The 16,410-nt window shown below is 54.1% G+C and overlaps 1 protein-coding gene and 1 pseudogene across 1 annotated transcript in view; both read left to right on the forward strand.

The window, feature by feature from the left end:
* Window positions 1-6,185, forward strand: part of LOC127679744 (60S ribosomal protein L24-like) — a 37,890-nt pseudogene extending 31,705 nt beyond the window's left edge.
* Window positions 1-16,410, forward strand: part of Megf6 (multiple EGF like domains 6) — a 104,547-nt gene that overhangs the window by 43,932 nt on the left and 44,205 nt on the right. Inside the window, exon 4 of the mRNA XM_052178322.1 lies at window positions 8,067-8,189. Within this exon, the coding sequence (XP_052034282.1) occupies window positions 8,067-8,189 (123 nt within the window). The remainder of the gene's footprint in view (window positions 1-8,066; window positions 8,190-16,410) is intronic.

Consider the following 16,410-nt stretch of genomic DNA (forward strand, 5'->3'; position numbering starts at 1 on the left):
GAAGAGCGAGCAGTCAGTGCTCTTAACTGCTGAGCCATCTCTCCAGTCCCTCTACTACCCTCTTAACTCCCCTCCCCATGCCCTGAGTAAACTCTATTCTATACTATACTGTCATGTGGCTGGTACCTCAGGGGGAAGGGATGCCTTGTCATGGGCCCGCTGAGGCACCCCTTCCCCCATACCTTACCACCACCACCCATAGGACATATTCTTATACCTCTTTATCTTTTTATAAACTCATCAGCCATAGTCCCGCTGGAGCTCAAGCCTGCTCAGAACTCTTGTCAAGAGGACCCATGCCCAGCTTCTCAGTACCTGATGAAAAACAATCCATGGTGTGAAGTGCCCAAGGTTCAAAAGATCACTAGAGCCTGGTGTATATAGGTGTTTGGGTGTCCAGAACCCTGCCAGCGCTGACCTTCATGTGGGTACAAGCAGTTGGCCTTGGCTTCAGGGAACAACAGTGGCTGCTTCCTACAGGTCCTGGATTCAGCTGGGGATGGGGCCGGGGAGGGGGGGACAAGCTGAGTGGTAGCTTAGTAGCTAGCCAAGCAGGTAGGCGATTATAGTGACAACTCTGGAATTTTGGTTTATAAAAACACAGAAATGGTATAAGAATATGTTTTTGTTTTAATCCCAGGTGTGGGATATGAGGCTGCTGCTTCAGTTTGTCCACAGCGGCTGACTGTGATTTGCCTCGTGCTCTAGCAGGGATGTGATTTTACCAGCTGCAGATGGTTTCTGCGATTGTGTGATGTTTAGAGTTCTGGGGACTTTTCAGAGGGTATATAAATGCTAGCCCCACCCCACCCCCCAAGGCTGCAGGTCTTTGGTAGTTGTTGGTTTCGGTTTGGTAAGTAGTTGTACACCAAGAAGAAACCAGAAGAAAGTAGATATCCTGACAGCATGTGTCAAGGAACTCGACACCCCTGGTCATCAGGAAACAATGTAACAATAATGTATCTCTTTTCAGATCCTTGACCTTATTCAGGGATCTCTTCCCTTTCTTCTCTCCCCCTTTCTTCTCTCTTATATAGTGTTGGGGGTTGAAAGGGTGGGAAAGGGAGTGGAGAAGGGTGGAAGAAAGAAGCCACAATGTAGCAAAAGACAGCTACAGGTGATGTCTTTTGAGTGTCCCTAGGTGAATGAATGTCCCATTGCTGTGCCTTGGCTATGGTTCTGAGAAGTGGCCCTTGGTCCCTCCTGCTTTTGAAGGAGGAGTAGATAGGATAGGCCCTGGAGATTTTGGGGGTCTGTCTATCCTATCTGGGCTCTGAGGAAGCAGGAACAAGCCAAGGGGTATGGACCTGCAGCCCCCAAGCCAATGAACTGGTACCTGGTGTCCTAGTTGAAGTCCTGGCTTTAGGGCAGAGGTTTGGAAGATGTAATCAATTTCAGTCTTGAGAGGGAGAGACTGTCCAAGGGGCCTGTGTGCCATTATGTGGGTCCTCTATGGAGGGATGGAGTTTAGGCACGGTGGAGATGTAGTGTGTGGCCTGGGAGGCAGAGGCTGGGATGATGTGGCAGGAACAGGAGCTGGAAAGAACCTGCCTGAGACTCTAGAGGAAGCATGATGCTTGCCCAGGCCCTGATTTGGCTGAGGAATGGGGTGTAGGGTCCCTGACTGTTAGAGCCAAGAGGGAATAGGATCATGGCTTGTGCTACCTGGTTAGGAGTATCTTGAAAAGAAATTCAAGTTTTATTTATATGAGTGTTTTACCCACATTGGATGTATGTGCCTGGTGTCTGCAGAGGGCAGAAGAGGGTGTTGTGTTCCCCAGAACTGGAGTTACGGGGACCATGTTGGTGCTGAGAACCAACCTGGGTCCTTGAGAGAGCAGCCAGTGTTCTTAACCACTGACCCACCTTCAGTTGGTGCTTTGTGAAGTTAGCAACAGGAACTGCCCGTCACCTGACCCCATGTGGATCATCACCAGCCTCTGGTCCAGACTGTCTGGGCCTCTGCCTGCTGCATTTGCCAGGCACATCCCTTCCAATCTGGCTGGACTAACTCCTCAGACCTTTCCTCCTCTTCTGATGTCTTATCGTCTACAGATGGCCTCCCCTGAGAGCAGCCCTCTCTTGTCACCAGCTGAGCAGGGTTGCTAACTACACAGCCCCTGTCATTTCCTGCATCCCCAAGGCTGGCACAGATTCCCCCACTGTCTTCCTAAAAAGATCTGTTTCTCTGTCCCTGAGGCCAGACACCTGCCGTAGCATTTGGCAGGGTACACAGGAAGGAGGCATGGTAACTTCCTGGGGATAGGAGCGGGAGTGGGGGTACAGGGGTGCTCAGCCCCACCCAGGCAGCACCCCTGAGCTTGTTCAGCCTAGAGAGTTGAGCGGGCATGTTGGCCCTGCAGAGCAAGCTTACACAGAGGTTCCCAATTGTCCCGCTGCCCTGAGGGAAGGGGGGGCCCATCTAGGCTCAGAGGTGGAACATTCCTGAGGAGGAACATTCCTGGGGAGGTAGGAAAGAGGCCCAGCTAATGTGTCCTGCTCAGATCGGAGCCTCCTGGAGTGTTGTTGGCCGAGAGGATGACCCTGGGATTGTTTCTCTGTCTGGCACCGCAGAGGGAGAGGCTGCCCACCCCTCCTAGGGGAGGTGCTTTGCCAGGCCTCCCAGGCTTAGGGTTTTTTTCTGAAGCCCCTTGTACCTGCAGCCCCCGTCTTTCTTTCAGAGCTCTGGGTAGCTGACTCTAGTCCAGCTGGCTTGCATCAGCTCTTGGCGAAGACTCAGGGAGCAGCCCTGGCCTGTCTGGGTGACACCTGGCTATAGGAAGAGGGGATTATTGGCCTCATGAACAGGCAGGGCCTCATAAATCCTGGCTCCTGACAGGCAGCCTGAGGCTTCAGGTGGGCAGATGGAATCAGGTATTATGATTATGATTGTCCCCACAGGCTCACAAGTTGAGGCCCTGGCTGTCTGGCTGTCTCCCCTATCTAGTGGGCGTGGGCAGCGCTCTTGGGTGTCCCAGCCCATGTTCTGTATAACAAGGCCTCCCGATCTGGAAAGCCCTTCTTCTCAGGCCTGTGTGTGTGTGTGTGTGTGTGTCTGTTGGAGGGGGACATCCTTTGGCTGAGTCCTCCCCCTTTCTGCTCCTCCTGAAGATTTCTAGAATGGGTATATTGATATGCTAGAGCCCAGTTGTGAGGTCATCAGGTCATCTACCGTAGCCAAGGGCAGGCTAAACCTAGGCAGGAAGATCCTATAGGCTTGGGGGGTGGGGGTAACCCTGGTCTCAGGGTCCTTGGAGTGCAGCAGGGGGCATGTGTTCCCTCCTGTGTACCTTTGGCGGGGACTGTGCCCTCTAGCCCAGCATGCCCACTAGGTGGGCCTTGCTGCTAGTCTTCAGGGCTGGCTGGACACCAGTCTGTGGACCAAGTCTGAGCTATGGGAGGGCTTGGGCTTGGGCTCCAGCCACTGTCTGGACCCTAAGGGGAGTGGCTCCACTGGTGTGTGTGTGGTGGTGGGGGGTTGTTGAATGCTGCCTGGCTTGGGGTGCACGTAGCTGTGGGGTTTCTGGGGAGCAGGGCTAGACTGATGGGGCAGATTGCCTACCATTAAGCTATTCTCCTAGACTGAGGCTCCTATTTTCCCAGGAGAGTCTCTGGTCGCCTTTTCAGGTTCCCCCATTCCATCTGGGCACTATTCTGGACAGTGGGCGCATTGTCCCCCAGGCATCAGGCCTAGCCCCAGGTACTTTAATGCCGTCTTGTTCCCATAGGCCTCTGGATCTTGCTCACGAGTTCTCTCTCTCCTTAGAGCCGGAGCCCAGAGAAGACAGCTACCTGGGGTGGGGCAGGGACAGATGAGCCCCGATCATAGGCACCTTTCGAGCAGGCTTGGATTTGTGTCTCACCCTGCCTGTGACTGGGGGCGAGGTGCTACGGAGGCCATGTCCCCACTGGTAAAGTGGGGTGCTGAGGACCGAGTCACGGTTCTATGGTGCAGAGGACGTGTTTTGGGTTGTAACCTTGTGGTGATGTCCAGCTTGGAGGCCAGTACAGACCGGTGGCAAGTGGCCCGCCCCAGCACTTAGGTCTCGGATCCACATCCATTTCGGAGTGGGAGGGGAGGATCAACTTTATAAGCCACAGCTCCCAGATCGTGACTCTGGGCAGGGACTGTCTCCATACAGCTGCTTCTCCCGTGCGGGGGAACAAAAGCCTCCCCGTCTCCCCAGTTTCTAGCCTCTGTCTTCAATGAACTCTCCTGAGCTGTTCTTGGTCTTCTGTGCGTGACGGATGTTGTGTGAAAGTTGTCTTTATCCTGTGGGGCCGGGAAATGTGGAGGAAGGGGAAGCTGCAGTCTCCTGTCCAACATGTGCTGTTTGCTGAGTGAAGGCTCTTTGGGGCTAGTGTGAAAGATTGAGAACTGGCCTGGGCAGAGGAAGGGAGGCTGGGCACGGGGCCGCACATCCCTGGCAGAGGATTCCAAGCCGATACTGTGTTTAGTGTTTTTGGTAGAACTTCTTCTCTGGGGGAGGGGAGCTCCCCGACATCACACCTCCTGCTGGCCCCCATCACTCCCAACCTAGATGATTAATGATGGCCGAGCGCGCCAAGCACGCAGTCCATCCCCTGGGGTCTGAACTGGCCTTGGCTGTTTGCCTGTGCTCCGTGCTTCCTAGACGCGTGCTTCCTTCTTTGCAATGGGTTCCTGTGGAAGCTCTGCAGCATCTCGCCGTCCTAGGCGGCTGACCTGGCTGGGTCTGTGTGTCAACTTGACACAGGCTGGAGTTGTCATAAAGGAGCTTCAGGTGAGGAAGTGCCTCCATGAGGTCCAGCTGTGGGGCATTTTCTCAATTAGTGATCAAGGGGGGAGGGCCCCTTGTGGGTGGAGCCATCTCTGGGCTGGTGGTCCTGGGTTCTATAGGAAAGCAAGCTGAGCAAGCCAGGGGAAGCAGGCCAGTAAGACACATCCCTCCATGGCCTCTGCATCAGCTCCTGTTTCCTGACCTGCTTGAGTTCCAGTCCTGACTTCCTTTGGTGATGAACAGCAGTGTGGAAGTGTAAGCTGAATAAACCCTTTCCTCCCCATCTTGCTTCTTGGTCATGGTGTTTGTGCAGGAATAGAAACCCTGACTAAGACAGGGGCTATGCCCAGGCTTGGTAGGCCTGAGTCTGCTGGGCACCTGCCACAGCCTTGGTTCTGCTTGGTGAAGCTGCTGTGTGAGGCAGCCCTGCACAGGTACATCTGTCTCACCTGAGATCTGGACGGACCCTCAGATCTGCAGCCAGTCTGAGAACCTCACCACCACCGTACCCGTGAACATCCTATGTTGACGATAGGCAGGTGAAGGTATGCCAGCCTCTTCAGGCTGAGCATCCAGATGCCAAGGTGTCTTTGTGGCTTGGTACTCATTCATGGAGTCTCCGTAGCGGGACTGGAGCTACAGAGGGGCCCAGGTCCCACTTTTCCCTTTGAGAATCCCTGCAGTAGTCAGGGTACCCCCAAGTATGAAGATCATTTCCTCTTCTGTTTAAACTGAGATTACCTTCCCATGATGAAAATCACCATCTACCACTAGGAAGGTCCAGCTGTGCAGTTACAGCGGGAACAAGATCCACCCAGGTTATGGGGCGGTGCCACTCCAGGACTGATGGAAGGTTCTCCAGTTTCTAAATGCAGAATGCGAGTCCCCATTTCTTTCCCAAAGGACTCCTCGGCAGGTAAACTGGACTGCCCTCTATAGAAGACATGAGAAAGAGCAGTCAGAAGAAATTCAGGAGAAAAGGACCCACCATGCTGTCGCATCCCAGCGATCCAGAGCCATCTTTGATGCATTTCTTGATGATATAATGGCCAAGGGGACTCAGAAATCAGGAGTTAAGTGCAGTGAGAGTAGGCTCTCAGGGCTGCCAAGGAGGCAAAAAAGGCTAAACTGGAGTCAGAGAAGACAGCAAGGGCTGCTGCCAAGGCCCCCATGTGATGGTGGTACCTAAACAAAAGATTGTGAAGGTCTCTGCTCCCTGAGTTGGTGTGAAACTACCAATTTGGTAGATCAGAGTTTAAAACTAAGATCTGTCTGAGTCTAAAAAAAAAAAAAAAAAGAAAGAAATCACCTCTTTGGGCTCAGGCTTCAGTGGCACCTGGCTTATTCCAGTGCTGTGACATCACCTCTCAGCCTATGGTGCGTCTGTCCCCAGCTCCGGCCTGCCCTCTCTTTTCTGCAGTATGATTGTCTCATGCTAATAGAGAGGCACAGTGTGTAGCCTCTGGGGCTGGCTTCCCAGGAACCCTTAGGTAGCTGCTTCAAGACAGATATTGATGAAGGGCTCCCCTGGGGAATTCTGGGATTAAAGGCAGCCGCACTAGACAGTGCTCTTATGTGTGGAATTTGAATAGCATTTGCTATTTCCCACAGCCCCTGTGGGCCTGGGCTGGAGACAGAAACCCTGAGATGGGTGGAGATCACACCTTCTGAGGTTTACAAATCCAGATGTAGATAATTCCCTAGTGCAGATAAGAGTTGTGGAAACTCAGTAGGGCCCAGGAATGAAGGGAGCTAGCTATTCAGGGGTGCTCAGGATGGGTGGGGGTGGGGCTAGCAGCTGCCCCTATGATGACAGGGCAGCAAGTGTCTATCCTGGGTACCAGGCACTGTGACCGAGGTCAGGGGCTTCTTCTGTAAACATGGGGATCCCCTGAGATTCTGAGATCTAGTGGGCTTTCTTACTCTGGTGCTAACTTGGCTAACATGGTTTTGTGAGGTTTTCCTAACCTGGATCCATCCTATGAGAGAACCTTCTTTGTCTGTGACCCTGATCCTCAAGTCCCCTCTCCCCCAACTTCCCTTCCAGTTTCCCACACAGTGGTCTGAATGACAGGATAGGCCTAAGCTGGGTTGTGTCTCATACCCTGGCCCGCCAGCCTGGCTTTTGTGCTGTCTCCTCAGGCCAGCAGACAGGGACCCTAGGCACCCCAGCCATGACCTCTGCTGAGACTCTGTAACTCCCCAGGAATTCCTAGGAAATTCCCACCGTTGGCTTTGCAGGGCTAGACTGGTGGCTGAGTTCCAAGAATCTGGAGGCAGCTGGCCAGTGTCCTTTGGCCACCACGGTGCTCATGCGACTGCCAGTATCTGTGAGGCCCTTAGCTTAGCTGTGAGAGGTTCTTCTAGGAACCCTTCTGACGAGATGTGAGAGATACTGGGACCACCGAGAGTGCCCACACCTGGTTCTGTCAACTTCCTGTGTGTAGCTGGTAAGGTTTGGTTTCTCTCCTAGCAATGGCACACATCAGGTAGACTAAAGACTTATCTATGTGTACCTGTGACATGTTGGGATTCCCCTTGCCCTGAGCCTGCCTTGAAGTTAGTTGTGTTTGGGGACACAGGAGGGCCAGCCTCCCTGGACTCGGATGAAGCGGGATGACCAGGTGGGTGGACAGAGGCCAAAAATACTGACTCGACACATGATGAGTCTATATATTTGTAAGGTCCCTGCAGTCCCAGGCTGGGTGGCGATTGAAATGCTATTTCTCCTGTGTAAGGCTGAGCTCAGGTAGGAGTCCTGCTGCTCAGAGTGGTTATCTGCGCTCTGTATCCGTAAGAGCTGATCGGAGGGAAAGGAGCTGTGTGGGGGCTCAGGCCTAACTTGACACAGCTCCACCTGACCGTAAGAGCATAAACGGGAGACCAGTCATGGCGTGGCTGGGGTGTGGAGTCCATTCTTAGGGTCATGTGAAGAGGGATCGTGTGGGGTCCCCTAGCTTCAGAGCAATGGGAGGCTGGTTTCTTTGGAAAACCTAATGCTGCCCAGGTGGTCTTCCCAGAGCCAACAGGATGGATGCTCTGGGGCCAGCACCGTTGGTTGTAGCTGCTTTTTAAGGTGAAATCCTCTCTGATGAGCTGCTCACATACTGTCCTGAAGACCTGTTACACTGGGTGCTAGGAGAGCCACTTCCCTGCGTGCTTGGGTGGAGGAACGGGAAATGGAGTATGGCTCTGGGTCTGTTCATTTCTGTCTATGGGGCCTGCCATGTTGGCGGATGCCCCTCCCCATCCCTCGGGGACACCATGTTTCCATGGCCAAGCACTTACCTGCGTTTCTCCCCACAGATGTGGATGAATGTGCCAATGCCAACGGGGGCTGTGAGGGCCCATGCTGCAACACCGTGGGTGGCTTTTACTGCCGCTGCCCACCCGGCTACCAGCTGCAGGGTGATGGCAAGACCTGCCAAGGTAGGACCTGTCTGGTACTCTGCCCTGGGGTGGGGAGGGGCAGAGTGGGGGGGGGTGGGGCAAGCTCAAGCTAGGACTGGGAGCTGAGACCCTCTGTGGGAAGGGCCCAATCCCTGTGACACTGACAGGAACCTTGCCTGTCAAAGATTGTCAGAGGCCTGGGACTGGAAGCAAGCAGCTTGCCAGCTCTGAACCGGCCCCTGTGACTCTGCCTCATTGCTGGCAGGCCTTCAGCAAAATCAAGACCAGACAGAAGTAGATCCTGGAGAGACTCGGGGAACTGAGGAGGGGGTGGGGGAACAGGATGAGGAGGCCCTGCTGTCCCCAGCCCCTGAGTCTCCCCTCCCCTTTTCTGCATTCTCTGGCTGCCTTCACATCTGAGCCCAGGGCTGGTTTGAACAGCTGAGTCCCTTGGAGCATTTGGGGCCATCAGTGTCCAGGGTTCTGGGCCAGGGTCAAGAGACTGTCTCTGCTCTCAGTATCAGATGGTCACTGTCTGTGTCTTAGAATGTCCTCAGTTAAATGTCACCCTATCTCCAGCTGTCCAGCTGCCCATCTGTGAACCATCTGCCTACAAGTTGGGGCCTGGCCTGTTGGACCTGGGGTCTGGGGAGGCATTGGGGCGGGGGTGTCTGCTCTGCGTGAGACATTCTAGAAGAATGGATTCCCATGTTCTCCTTCCTAACTTGTTCCTGTAACCAGCAGGAGGTTGGAGGTGGGGAATGTTCTGTAATACTAGTGTCATGCCCCAGCTGTGGGGCAGCCAGAGGCCTGTCCCTCCACGTGTCTAGCATAAAGGAGGTAGGGCAGATGGGTGTTTAGTGATTCTTGTGTCTGTGTTTCTGTGCCTGTGCAGTCGGTCTCTGCGGACGCCCTCAGAGCCCACACCTCTGATTGCAGGTCATCTTGCCGGCAGAGATGTGGGTTTCTGGTTGATCAAGCATTAAAGATGGCTCATGATTTGAACTGGCTTAGTAAGTCAGCTCTGGGGAGCAGCTTGAACCCCTATTCTTGTATCTGTGACAAGGCTGTGCATAGTGAGTGCTCAAGACCTTTGTGGGCTAGAGTCTTCCACTGTGTCCTATGGATATCCTAGGGAGATTGACTGGTCCTCAATTGGGAGGACCTCAATTGGGAGGTCTCTCAATAGGTAGATTGACTGGTCCCCATGTCACCTCTCTTATCACCACAAGACTGAGGTATCTCCCTGGTTTAAAGGGCAAACTGAAAGACTTGATACAGACAGGGCCTGGGCCACACCCTATGAGCCAGTTCATCTAACCAAGCGTTGGTTATTTCCTGCTCTGAGTGCCACCTGCTTCCTAGGGAGGGCCTGGTCTGGGGTAGCTGTCTACTGTTCCCAGAGCCTCACTGTATCTGAACTTTGGGAGTCTGGAAATCCCCATTCTTCAGTGGCATACAGAAAACCATGCCAAGGGCTCTGCTGGGCAACGCAGATTCCCAGCATTCCTCTGGTCTGCTGGCTGGATCCGGCAGTCACCCCTGCTGATGTCTGTGCCTGTCTGACAGCAATTACCTAAAGGAAGAAATACCCAGAGTTCCTGCTGCCTCTGGGGCCGGGCAGTGAGGTGCCATGCCTCGGGTCTCTCCAGAGCCTGCTCACCACAGCCATGACATCATCTCAGAAGCCCCTCATGTGGACTTTAGATTGTGGACCTCTGCACTTAGTGTCAGGATGCCACGGAGCTTGGGGAATGCAGGTACTTCTTGCTACCCAGGGGCCTCTCTGTCTAGCATTCCCAACTCTGGTCAATTGCTTTGGGATGATGCAGAGGGTCAGAACCTGGCTCTGCTGACCTCCCAACCCCCTGTATTTCTTACAGCCCAGGAGAGTGAAAGTGGGAGCTCTGAACAATGGGGTTCTAGACAGATATTGTTAAGACATGGGAAAGGGTGACCCCTAAAGACCTACAGGGCCCCGGAGAAGGAGTTTCTGTCTTCCCAGCCCATTGACATCCACATTTACATACATAGATGCAACGATGTACCGTCTAAGCCGTTCATCCACGGGGAATGCTGAACTTGGGCCTGGGAGAAGGGTGATGCTCTTGGGTGTGCATTAGAGGGCGTGCCCCATCACCTTCCTCCCAGAAGTCGGAGTTTGTAGTGTGTGCTCTGGACCTGGTGTACTGTGTCGATGCCCATCCCAAGTGGGACATGGACAGATGGGAGCTGAACACAGCGCCAGCAAGCGAATCAGACCGGCTTCCGCTTGCACGCCCCCAGGCATGGGGTAGACAGAAGGCAGGGAAGGGCGCTGATGTGAGGTCTAAGCAGTTCATCCACAAGGGATGCCGAACTTGGGCCTTGCTTGTACCAGGCCAGCTCTCCACCACTAAGCCTTACCCACAGCTGCCTGTGAGACAGGGTCTGACTGAATTCCTCTTGACTTCACTCTGTGGCCTGGGCAGGCCTTGAACTTGGGATCTTCCTGCCTCAGCCTCCCGAGAAGCTGGAATTGCAGGCATGGGGCACTGGGCCTGCTTTTGTGTTACTGTCTGAGGAGGCATTGGAGTCTCTGTTTAGGGTCTCTAAGGGTAGACCAGGTCTTTGCAATCTGGTAGAGGTGGGCAGAGGCAGGGCCATGGCCAGAGAACCAAATCTTAGGGAAAGGCGAAATGGTGTCTCAGACACAGATGGGCCTCAGATCCGGCATTCCAGCGGCATCTGCCTGCTCTCTCCTTCCTGCCTCTTCCCCACCGCCAACCCCCCACCTCGGTTCATGCCCCAGCTCTGCGAGTTTGAGATGGTTGGAGGTCTAAGTCACCTCATGGCCAAGGGGCTGCTGAGAGCCAGGAGCCTGCTGAGCTCTTTCTGTGTCCCCTGCCAGCCCAGCCTCCTCTGGCAAAAGTGAAGCGGTACAGCTCGAGGGGCGCGGGCTGCCTGCGCGTGTGAGCACGGGCTGTCGGAAATGAGGATGTCCCAGGAGGGGAGACTGCCTTGCTTGCTCGTGCAGGGAGGTGTGAGCCCAGAAACCACCGAGAGTGATGAATAGTCACGGTGAAACAGAACTGGCGAGGGAGTCTGGCTGGAGGTGTCTTGGCCCTGACCCTGAGAGCTGGTCCAGGCTGGTATATGTCATGTTCTGGGAGGCTCTGCTGAAGTCAGGGCCAAATCCACTCAGCTGGACTGGGTGGCCAGAGTGACACTAGGCACTGCCTCTGCATTGCTGGGTGGCATCTGGTCTCTGCCCTGGATTAGTCCTTCTTAACAGGTGGGCCCAGGCCTGTGTGTGGCAAACCTATCAGGCTTTTCAATGATATTTATTTTGTTCATTTGGTGTGTATGTGTGTTTGCATGTGTGTGTGTGTTTGCATGTGTGTGTATTTACATGTGTGTGTGTGTGCGTGTGTGTTGTGTATGTGCATCCTGTAGATGCTTTTCCACTTTCTTTTAGACACAAGGTTTCTCATTGGTCTAGAATTCACCAAACAGGCCAGCAGCCAGTGAGCCCCAGGAGTCTCCTCATCTCCCCCTTCTCAGATCTGGGACTACACAAGGAGGCCACCCTGCCTGGCCTTCCTGCCGATGAGGCAGACACTGAGCCGTCCTCTTCCCAGACCCGAGGAGGCTCCTTTCTGATTGCTCAGCCATTTCCACGCTGCATTGGCAAAGCCACACCAGGGCTCGCCTTTGGTGCCTGTGAGGACTGAGTGTCTCCTTAGGCCCTCGCAGAGGTGTGTGTCTGAACCCGGGCCTCTGTCAGTAAACCGTGACAAACAGGACTCTCAGCTCTGAAGCCCTTAGAGGATTCGAGAGATGTTCAGAGGCTGAGGCCAGCATCGTGCTTGCCAACTGCCAGACCAGCTTTAGAGGCAGATCGTAGGTGGAGAGGTGTATGGCCTGCAGAGGGCTAGCCTGTGCCCTGGGTGATCACTCTCCTCTGCCTTCTCGTTACCTAGGTTCTAATGGGGGCAGGTCTTTCATCAGGCTCCTGGCAAGTTCAGACAAACGCCGAGGTCATACATAGTTTCCCTTACCTGGCTCCTGCCTTCTGCTCTCTGGCTTGGGGCTTATTTCTAAAACATTCCTATCTGTAAGATGGGTCCAGCCCTTACACTAAACTGAGTGGCCCAAAGGCTCTCATGATGTTGTAATGGGGTGAATTATTCTGTCTTACTCAGTGCTGTCATGATGGTGGCCAGAGCTTCTCATGGGTGTGTATGGGGAGGGGGGGGGAGGCTTGGCAGCCCTTCCTGATTCAGGTCTCCAGGCCTGCCTTCCCGTGCAGTGTAGGACTCTGCAAGAGATGACCCCAGAGCGGGGAGGCTCAGCTGATGAACCAGGCTCCTGCCTCCCCCCCAACCCCCCCAACCCTGGCTGTAGGGGTTTAAGAGCAGAGCTGAGCCAAGGTCGTCTTGGAATGTTCGTGAGAAGCTCACGGGCTCTGGCTCTTCATGGGCACTATGTCATTGTCCCCAAGGAGGCTCCCCCAAATCAGGGTTCCCAAGGAGCTTGTCTCACCCGTTCTCAGCTGTCACAGTGGCTCCAGTCCCATGTCTGTCACACCCACAGATGCACGGCTATTGCCTGAGAGCTCGACCGGGTCCTCCCCGTCTCTAGGGAGAGGAAGGAACGTGGGAAGTGAGTTGGAGCTCTGATTACGAAGGCTGACAGCCGCTTACCCAGGCCAGCTGTAGTAATCCGTAAGCGAGGACCAGTGGAGTTCCTTTAGACCCTGATTCTTGTGCCTGCCCCTGGGGTAGCTGTGTATCTGCACCCCCTTTTGAACTAGAGCCTTCTCTGACTCTCCTGCTATGCAATATCTGGACCCCAGGAAGCAATGTTCCTAAAGAGCTTCCTGAGCCTTTTTTCTTTCTTTCTTTCTTTTTTTAAAGACTTTTTTATTTGTTTTATGTATATGAGTACACTGTAGCTGTACAGATGGTTGTGAGCCTTCATGTGGTTGTTGGGAATTGAATTTAGAACATCTGCTCACTCAGGTCAACCCCACTCGCCCCAACCCAAAGATTTATTTATTATAAATAAGTACACTTTAGCTGTCTTCAGACGCTCCAGAAGAGGGCATCAGATCTCATTACAGATGGTTGTGAGCCACCATGTTGTTGCTGGGATTTGAACTCAGGACCTTCAGAAGAGCAGTCAGTGCTCTTAACTACTGAGCCATGTCTCACCAGTCCCCTTCCTCCCCCAAGTCTTTAAGTACCTGTAGATTTTGTACTTCTTGGGGTGGCCTGGCTTCAGCAGACAGGAGGAACAGTGACTAAAGTGCCTTACTGTGGCACTCACAATGCTGTGTCGCTGCTGGCACCATGTGGTCGTCCCCAAGGAAGCAGATATGCCACCTCGGGAATGGCCTCCCAAGCGTCACACACTGTTAAAGAGCTGAGCTAGAGGACAGAGAGGCTCAGTAGTGGCTACTGAGTCCCAAGCAGGGCTGGTGACCCCAGAGCTGGCTGGTGACTTGGGGCCCTGTGTTTGGCCTCTCACTTGGTCCCTGCTCCCCCTGGAATCCCTCCATTCTCCAAGGGCCTTTGGGAACAGGAGAGAGGTGTGTTCCTTCCCCGTCTTTCTGGTCAGCAGTACCTGCACATAGCTGGCGTCTGTGTCTACCCATGTCCTCTGTGAACTCAGATGCTCCATGGAGTCTGCAGCACGGTAACACGAAGAGAGGCAATTATAAGAAAGCTTAAAGCCCGTAGCCCCGTCCACCCTCTAAGGAAGTCCTGAGTGCCTGTCAGTGAGGAACAGGCCTCACCAGATGCCAGTTCTGCCGGCTCTGTCCTGGCCTGACGTCCAATGCTGTGATTGGTCAGTTCCTACTGTTGCCCATGCATCGAATGAAGAACTCGGTTACAACGGCGAGAGTGGCCAGCCGCACAGACAGGGCTTGAGGCTGGGGAATGTGGCTACACACCTGTAGGCTCTAGAGTCAGGCATGAACCCAGCCTTCCGGCCACAGTGTCACACCCTTCTTCATGCCAGTGCCAGGGCTGGGGCTTTCCCAGTCCAGTGTCCTCCAGATATGGCAAGGAAACCCAATTACAAATGCGATCCTTCCAGGCCAAGCAGCAGGTTTTCCAGAGATGCCCGTAGCCAGGGCCTTCCTCCATCAGAGGTGCTGAGAGTTGAAAGCTCTTATTTCCCATTGCTGGCTCACGCCCATTCCTCTAGTGAGCAAACTGGAAGGTAAAACCCTGGTTGGGGCCAAGGCGAGAAAATAATAGCCTTTAAGGTCAGTGCGTTGCCAGCCCAATAGAGGCCTGTCCCATCTTCCCAAAGTCAAAGGCTCTGGGGCATCTCTGGAGGGCGCCAGCCCAGGGAGCTGGTAGCCTCCGGTAAACACCAACCCGCTTCTTGGCATAAGTCCTGTGGGCTCAAGCAGACCTTCAGGGAGGATCTAGACATAGAGGTCGTGAACATCTGAGCCCCTGAGTGCTGACTTAGGACAGAAATGACTGGGGGGGGGTCCCCATATCCCAGGCCTAAGAGCACTTGCCTAACATGCACAGAGCCTTGGGTTCAATCCCCAGGGCTGCACAGACTTCGTGGATGTTTATACCTACCATCTCAGACTCGGGGAGGAATGCAGGAGGAGTATCAGAAGTACAAGGTCACCTTCCTGTACTTTTGAGGCCATCATGGGGGCTATAGAGACTGTCTCTAAGAACAGCTCCCCCTCCCCCATTGCAAGAAGCCGCATTTTCAAACCAAGTGTAAGGAAAAGGAACAGACCGTCGAAGGGAGGGCCTCAACGTGTTGTAGGAATCCTGGCCAGTATCCCACGGGACGGTAAGTCCTTGAGTTGAGAAAACAGTCATCAGAGGACATAGGGAAGATCTTTCCCAGATTCTGGAAGCTTCTATACGGGGCAAGGAGTCTTCTGGGCTGGAGAAAGGGACGTTGCGGTTGGGGGGGGGGCTTCTCTTCCATCCTCCTGGTACCCCAGCGACTTTATTCCCTAGTGGCCTAAATCCCTTTCTCAATAGCTGAGCATTTGGTAGATAATAGGGACACGAAATCTGCCTTAAAGAGCAGCCACATCTTGTGTGACCTACAACTCATTCCATGTTATGTCTCCTGGGAGTGAAGCTGACAGACCGGCGCCGATTACAGGACCTACACCTCATAACATATATGTTCAGCAGATCGCAGAACATATAGGCCTCGTTACAGGACCTGCACCTCATGGCCAGTTGGGGCATGGATGGGGTGGGAGCAGGGGTGGGTTGGTACAGAAGTGGGGCCTGGGGGAGGGGAGGGAGCAGGGGCAGGGCAGTATAGGAGTAGGGGCGGGGGTGTGGGCATGGTTATGGGCGGGTGGTATAGGAGTAGGGCGGGGTTGGGGAGGTGGGCGGTATAGGAGTGGGAGCGGGCATGAGTGGGGGTGGGGCAGGCGGTATAGTAGTAGGGTGGGGCATGGGCGGGGTGGGTCAGGGCGGGCGGTATGGGAGTGGGGAGGGGCGGGTTTGGGGCAGTGGTATGGGAATGTGGGCGGGGGTAGGGGAGTGGGGTGGGGTGGGGAGGGGAATGAAGAAAGGCAGTATAGGAGTAGGGGCAAGTGTGGGTGCGAGGGCAGGGGGAACCTATATTTAGCCTCAGTAGTATCTCTTCTCTTCTCTACTTTTATCTCTATTTTGTCTTTGTTTCCACACTGGACCAACCTCTAGTTGTCTCGCAGCCTCTGCCCTCCCACCTTGTCCCTGTGCAGCCTTGCTTCGAGCTGCTGTTTTTCTTAGTCCATTGGTTTGAATGAAGGCTGCACCTGCCGCCCAGGGCCCCATGAGATACTTTCCCTACTCCACTCTGTCTCTTCCTTAAAGGCGTCCTGGGAAGTGAGTCTTAAGCCCAGCTCCCCATCCCTCCCCCCCCCCCCGTTTCACTACCCCAACTTCAGACTCTTCTGTGTAGTTGGGTTCTTAATGCCGCCATCAAACCTTCAGATGTCAGACCCTAGACTCCTTTACAGATCTGGATAGAGTCGGTTGTGGGGAGGCCTGTGATCAGCTGCTATGAGGAGACCCATGCACCACCTTCCGGAGGCCGTAGGGATTTGAGTAGTGGAAACCCTGTTGAGTCAGAGGTCACTGCTGTGAGTTTTACATAGATGTAGACTGTTCTTAGAGTCTAGGCAGCATATATGCCAGTGGCCTTGGGCAGAACAAGAATGAATGGCCAAGTAGATTCCCGTGGGTATTGTGAGGCAGCCGTACTTGGGGCCTCCTGCAGGTGCCCAGCA

The sequence above is a fragment of the Apodemus sylvaticus genome, chromosome 3 (genome assembly GCF_947179515.1).
Source record: "Apodemus sylvaticus chromosome 3, mApoSyl1.1, whole genome shotgun sequence".
NCBI lineage: Eukaryota > Metazoa > Chordata > Mammalia > Rodentia > Muridae > Apodemus > Apodemus sylvaticus.